The 7,415-nt window shown below is 37.7% G+C and overlaps 1 protein-coding gene across 1 annotated transcript; it reads right to left on the bottom strand.

The window, feature by feature from the left end:
* Positions 1 to 394: 394 nt before the first annotated feature.
* Positions 395 to 7,409, bottom strand: SLC30A1 (solute carrier family 30 (zinc transporter), member 1). Its single transcript, XM_011975792.1, has 2 exons — positions 6,780 to 7,409; positions 395 to 5,141 (listed from the first exon to the last, which is right to left on the bottom strand). The coding sequence occupies exons 1-2, from the start codon at positions 7,399 to 7,401 to the stop codon at positions 4,240 to 4,242; spliced, it is 1,524 nt and encodes a 507-aa protein (XP_011831182.1). The 5' UTR covers positions 7,402 to 7,409; the 3' UTR covers positions 395 to 4,239.
* Positions 7,410 to 7,415: the final 6 nt, after the last annotated feature.

Raw genomic sequence — 7,415 nt, 5'->3', positions numbered from 1 at the left:
ATAGAACCACAATAATATACTATTGGGTTAAGAATTTTAGATGATTTACAGGTGTAAAATATTTAATAAACCTTATTAGTAACTATGCCTATAAATAAAAAATAGCAAGCCCCAAAAGCAGGTAAACCATAACTATATAATCTATAAGCTTAATGCTTATAATAAAATTCAAAGTCACTGAGTATTTCATACTAGTGAACTTTTGCAGTGTTACCCTTTCAATTTTTAATTACAATTTTGCTTACATTTTCTTCCACACCCATCTTGTAACCTAGTCACTCTGTACACTTGCAACATTTGCGTTAAACTTAAATTTCTCTTTCAATTTTCTGAAATCCAACTCTCTACGTAACTAAGCCTAGTATAGGAGGGGAGGCCATATGCACGAATGAAGTAGATATTAAAATTAGTTTATTTTTCTACTTAACTTTTAATAAATGAGAAGAAACACAGTAGTCTGTCTCATATAGAACATTTATAATACATAACAATCCATAAAGCCTCATGGTGAGGTAGGAACAGCTTTGGAAAATAACACACAGTCATTAAAACATACAAAAAGGTAAAATGTTGCAGCACTAAAGATATTTTATCTGCATCTGTATTTAATGAGATGATAACTGCATTTAACTGCGCCACATCTGGCCCAAAGGACAGGCAACAGCAGACACAAAACAACACAACATGGAAGTTTCATAATCACAGAATATACTGATACACTTCATTGTGCTGTTTCAAGGCAGAACCATAACATGGCAATTTGTGTCTTTATATATATATATATATATATATAACCACATATTAATTGTATGTTACATTCCCTCCAGCGTCTTTTTGCCAAAGACACTGGACCATAAAATTTTTGGTTTAAAAGTTTAAATTGAATAACATACAAAAGGCTCTTGTGCCAGTGAAAATGACTGCTAAATATTCCAGAGCTTGTTAGTAAAACAAAATAGCATTACCACATAGTATCGGTAGAGCTACATCAAAATAGTGCTATTATAATCCCAATTTCAGAGACATGAAACACTGTATGACACAGTTTCAATTTTAAAAATGACAAACAAAAAACCCCTACACCTTCCCAAGAGTTTTAACACTGTTTATGACTTAACTGAAACTCAGTATTAAAATAAATATTTTTATATTGTAGAATTACTCTCCATATTTGTGTGAACATCTTAAGACAGCAGGTTAATGACATTTTTATCATTCAAATGATATCTGCTTATACACAGTAAAAATCTTCAACTCAACACCAGTTAACATACGAAATACTTCACATTAGGTTCCATACGTCTTTTCCCTCAAAACTGTCAAAAATTCAAAATTAACTTAAGGATGTTAATAAGACATGAACGGTTAACATAGCCTTCTACCTACTGTGATTTTCCAAGGTGCATTTGATGGACATTTTTCCTATTCAAGTTACATACCTTAGTTATTCAACATACTGTTCTCTAAAATGTTAAAACACATATAGCAAAGTTTTTGAGGATTCTGTTTTTTAGGTTCTAGTCCACAGTTTTATAATGCAGACATCCTTCAGAAAAAACTAAGCAATCATAAAAGCTAAAAGGTGACAATGGAGAATTAAATCTCTCATCACTAAGGCTGCATTTGGCTTGGAAAAATTTCTTGGTTTTAATTCAGGCACATGCAGCACCTCCTTTTCACTAAACTGAGACAACAGACAAGTTTCTAAACACATATTCTATACTGATCTTGCTCAAATATAAAAGAGCCAGCAGGAGAGATGCAACTCCTAAAACTGATGCAGTGTTATAAAATAGCATATTTAAATATTGGGTTTAAGTCTCCTAATAATGCAGAGTACTTCCCTCATTTTCTTTCAGAAAGGAATAAGCTATTTTGAGAAAGATACTTAAATCCTACAATATTTAAATACAAAAGCATGTCTTTTTTTTTTTTAAAGATAATGCTAATATAGCTAAAATGGGTTAGAAAGTGCATTGTAAAGAAATAAATAATTCTCCGCTAAAACTCAGAAGGTTGAGTCAGTGCCCACTGTTTTTGCTGACAGTCATTTGAAAAAAGAAAATCCTATGGTACCACCGTTATATATAAGCTACTTAAAAATTATGAAAAGTGAAATAACTAAAACCTAAAGGTTGTTATCTTCAAAGCACTTTTGAAAAACAAACATAGCCCTTGTCTCATGCTTATATACCATTTTTTAAAATCCTCATTCAGTTGATGTCTTACACTTAGGCGTTATACCATCTTTAAGACACAGACCTCGAGTAGAGCATTTGTAAAAGAAAACCTCATTGAATGTAATATATTTTATCAGTTATCTTTGTATCATTGCTGAAATGTTTATATAACAAATTGATATCTGAATAAAATGTTCTGTAAAATATTAAATCAGGAATGTACATGATACAGTACAATTCACAGCTTTCTCTTCTCGTTCGCCCAGATGACATCCCTCAATTTCACGTTTAAAAAAAAACCTCCCAAGCCTTTTCGCAAAATTCATGGTAACTATCAGTTTAGGAATTGAATTACACAGTATCAGATAAGAATATTAAAAGATCAAGATGTATTGCAAACTGGCAGGTTATGGTTTTGGCCCATTATAGTAAATGTGAACTTACAAACTGTGTTCCTAAAATTACCATATTTTCATTGGAAAAAATCAGCTGTTCTTAAATAGGCCCATTGCCAGCAATAGGCTTATACTAGGAAAAACACACACCACAAAAGATCATCCCTTTAAAAAGTTAACTGTCAAATCCTAACACTTTTCCCTCTTACAACCCATTAAACAATGAACTATTTTAAATCCCAAAACATAGCCATCCCAAAAGTAGTCAGCTATAAAAGTTAAGTAGTCAGAATACCTTGTTTCTAGAAAAATAGAGCTATACATAACTGATACTAATATTCATCCTTTCAAGGACAAAAATCTAATTTCGTCACAAAGTATACCCTCTATCAAGAAAAATATAACTTAAACACCCTTAAATAATATTTGTGTTGGATTTGAAATCTATAGCAATAATGAAATAGCCACAAACAATTTTCTGTGTAGATATTGTGGCATCTTGCAAATTAAGCCACTATTGGAAGATCTAAGTATGTGAAGACAGGATGACTTACAAAATCTTAATTAATTTTGCTTTAATTATTAATTTTGCTCTCTAAGAATTTAATATCCAAACTGCATTAACCTTCCGGTTTTCTTTTCTCTCAATTCAGTGGCTCTTAGAAAGCACAAACATTGCTGGTTGTGCCCAAAAAGCTCCATTTAAATCCATTCATGATTGGTTATCACGAGATGACTTTGAAAATTTCTTTTCAAACACCCGGTTTAAAAGATTACATTAATAGTTTGCATTTAGCATGTAATTATTAGGTGTCAACATCCTTAAAAATACTTACATATTTTGTGAGTAAACTTGCAGCTCAACGTTTTTATACCAATCTTTCAAAGAAAGTAATGCTGGTGAGTATGTCCAAGTTTCAGATTAACTTTGGTAGAATAAAAAGTTGAAATTCTCAAAATAATTTAGAAAGGTAGTCTCGATATTATCATACAATAACCTAAATATTTAGTTTGGTAAACTTTCTTCCCTGCTCTTACTACCCCGTTTGCCCTATTGTGTGTAAACTGTAGTTCAATTTGTTAATTATCTTACTGTTTAATAGTCAGCAATACAGAATACAGGATAGTAACTGATCTTATTTCCTACTAATAGCCATGAGTCACTCTTAAAATATGCTGCCATTATGCTATGTAATGATCTCAAAGGGCAATATTACCTAAAATGTCAAAGGAAACAAACTGTTGATGATTTTAAAGTTCTATCAGTTATAATTCTAAGAAAGTGTAACACTGGGGGAAAAGAAAAGCAGAGAAATTCCAGTAACAATTTTATTTATCCCCCTAATTTTTATCATGGGAAAAATCCAGAAATCAAATGTCATTATGTTATATAAGGTTTAACTTACTTTAAACAAAAATGTAACATAGTGTTAAAACTGGCTTTCCAAAACAGTCACAGCATAGCTGTACTCTGTACTAATAATCACAAAGTTGTAATATAGAACTCTGTTATGCAGTCCCATTATGTTCTTACAAAAATAGAATTAAACTGTGTGACCAGACAAGGACTTCAATTACACTACTTGGCAAACTTAGAATTTCAATGGAGTCTTTTTCCTCTTGCAGTTTAAAGCAAAAGTCAAATATCGCATCTTTTTCAAGACTCACAAAGATGATTCAGGTTGTTTGTTTGGCATGTTTTTAATCTCTATCACAACAGCAGGGATGTTTTCGGCTTTAGTCCTCCTGGGTTTCTTCTCTAGATTGTTACTAAGTTCTAAACAAGAAATGCTAACTGTTGGGGTCTTTTCTGCATCCTTTCCAGAATGGGCTTGTGGTAGTGTCCCACAACATTGCTTCAAAGCACACTGAGTTCTGCAGGCAAGTTCACACGGGACTACACTTGATTTAGAGCCTACACTAGCAAATTCAGGCTGAATGGTAGTAGCATGAATTCCGTGATTATGAAAAACGTCTTTAATGGTTTTAGCCACCTCCATGTATGATGTTGGATCTTCACATTTTATGTGAGCAGTGGCAATGATTCTGCTTCCAGCAAGCTGCCAAACATGTAATTCATGAACTTCCTCAACTCCTTCAACATTTCGAAGTTCTTTTATCAAATTTCTGATATCAATTTGTTTAGGAACAGTTTGTAGAAGAATAAGAGCAGATTCCTTAAGTAATGGATAGGTTGTGTAAAGAAGTATACAAACCATTACAACACAAAGAGTTGGATCTAAATATAGCACCCAGCAAGGACCAGCCTCATAAACTGATGCATGAGTACTATTAATTATTTCTACAAATGCTTTGCAGGGGTCAGGGAAACATGGGTTCACACAAAAATCCCCTTCAGAACAACCTTTCCAAGAAAAGTAAAAGACTAAAGCATTTACTACTACAATCACTGAACCCAAGGCATCTCCAAGGACATGCAGAAAAACTCCACGCATGTTAAGTTGTCCAGCCCTATCTTCTTCCAGTTCCACATGGTCAGGCTCTCTGATAAGATTTCCATTCACTTGTACTTCCACTGTATCACCACTTCTGGGTTTTTCTGGGTCTACAAAGAAATAAAAATTTTATAGCAAATACATTTAAAGTGTTTATATAAACATCCTCGTCTAATTCAAGTGGTGATGAAGGTGAAAATTTTTTCACAAAGTACAATTAAAAAAATATGCCCAGAGCAATTTAATATAAATTGACATTCTGGGAACCAGCCAGGACATAATGGCCAGGGCTAAATTAAGTAATTGTGATACGGATTCTTCACCCTCCTAACCACTCTCCTGCCTCCTCCTCTCCAAAAGAGTATCTTTTCTATGGGGGTGGAGTCTTGCAAACATTCTGCTATACTTTATGGCCTATACAAAGGAAAACATAAAATTGAGTGCTGACACCAAAATTAAATGCAGCTAGGAATAAGTCTACTAATACAAAATACCTGATTTGACACTTGGGCACTCTCTAGTCACTCTTTGTCACTGAGGCCAATTGCTTGAGAGTAAAACCAATTTTAACTTTTAAGCTTTTATTATGAATACAAAAGTTTCTTGGTAGAGGGGGTTTAAAAACTGACAAATCAACAATATAAATCAATAATCACAGAGATTATTAGAAAAATTGAAACCAAATGACTACCTCCCCTACTTTTAAATAAAAAGTATTGATCTTTTCAAGAAATTACACACCAGAAAAACTTAATTTTCTTTGGAATAACACCTTGCCGAGTGGAGTGAGAGGAAAACCAATTACTTATTAAATCTGTCCATGTACAACTTAATTTCACTAACTTGCTATTCTGCACTTGGAAAGGAAAATTATGTAGCAATATTTATAATGATACAAGGTAAATAAACGTAAGTGAAGGAAATAAGACCAAATTGTTAAGCACCATTGAGCCTGGGTAGTAGGACATTGGTTGAGTCATTTCCATCTCCTTTCTTTCAACATTTATTTTCCAAATTTCCTTCAAAAGCACTTAATGTTAAATATAAAAAGCATCCACTCAAAATATAAGATGAATAAATTACCATCACTTTTAGTTCAGTACGATTATGAAAAGTCCTAACAAAATGTTAAACATGCCCAGACAAGTCCTAAATCTATGATTTCCAAGATTAGGGATCAATTAGCTGAAGCATACACCGCTGTTCATAAAAGAAACCTTTAACCAGGGTTTACATACTCTAATGCATATTATGAAACGGAGCTCAACGGGCATAAGAACTACTCTGGCAGAGCAAGGTTTCCAGCACCCAACAACCGGGGACGAATTGGGGATTCTTTCCGTTTCCCAAAAGGGCCAAGGAATTGAATTGGGAAGCATTTCTGATTCTGTTATAACCATAACCAGACAAGTCTCCAGCAAAGTTGCTGCAATCTGTAAAGACAGCCAAGTGCGGGTGTGGACTGCAGCGGGATGATGGTCACCTCCTGACCCTTTTCCTTAGGGTCTGACCCACAGGCCCCACCTACAAATATGCCAGACGCGTCCCCGGCTCCTTGCACCCGGCTGAGGGGGTTCTGATTTCCTGAAGCAGCGGGGCGTGTGCAGGACGGGGAGGGAGCAGGCAGGGGCGGCGCGGCGCAGGCCCGCTCGGGCAGCAGGGGGCGTGCGGGCCACCCCGCCGAAGCCCAGGCGAGGCTCTGGGCTCCCCAAACCCAACCACCTGAGGCAGCGACTTTCCCGGCTCACCTGCGGGGTCCAGTTTCAGCCCGTTGGAGTTGCTGGTATTGGCCACCAGGGTGTTGGTCTCCTCCTGGTCGGGACCCTGCTCGCCCGGGGCCACGTTGATGTCGCTGCTCCCGGGGCGGCTGCTCTTAACGCGGGGCCCCTTGGGGAGGCCGTGGCCGTGGCCGTGACTCCCGTGCGAGTGGCCGTGGCCGGAGTCCTGACTGAAGCCGCTGTGATGGTGGAAGAGGCAGAGCCCCAGCACGTTGACCAGCAGCCCGGCCACGCCGACCCCAAGGACCACCAGCGGCTGCTGCATCTCGTGCGGCTCGACGAAGCGCTCTATGGCCTCCAGCAGGATGGCGAAGCAGAGGCCGGTCAGGAAGATGGCGTTCACCAGAGCCCCCATCACCTCGGCTCGGATCCAGCCGAACGTGTTCTTCTGGGTGGCGTGGGTCCGCCGGGCGAAGCGCTCGGCCACCAGCGCCACCACCAGCGCCAGCACGTCCGACAGCATGTGGAAGGAGTCGGAGAGCATCGCCAGCGACGAGGTCACCCGGCTCACCACCACCTCCAGCACCATGAACATGAAGGTCAGCGCCAGCATGCACAGCAGCCGGCCCCGGTTCCGACCCCAGCACCCCATGGCTGCGGCTGCGG

This window comes from Mandrillus leucophaeus, unplaced genomic scaffold (genome assembly GCF_000951045.1).
Source record: "Mandrillus leucophaeus isolate KB7577 unplaced genomic scaffold, Mleu.le_1.0 Scaffold159, whole genome shotgun sequence".
NCBI lineage: Eukaryota > Metazoa > Chordata > Mammalia > Primates > Cercopithecidae > Mandrillus > Mandrillus leucophaeus.
Note: the sequence above shows the minus strand (reverse complement) of the source record. Positions and strands in the feature narration are given on the sequence as shown.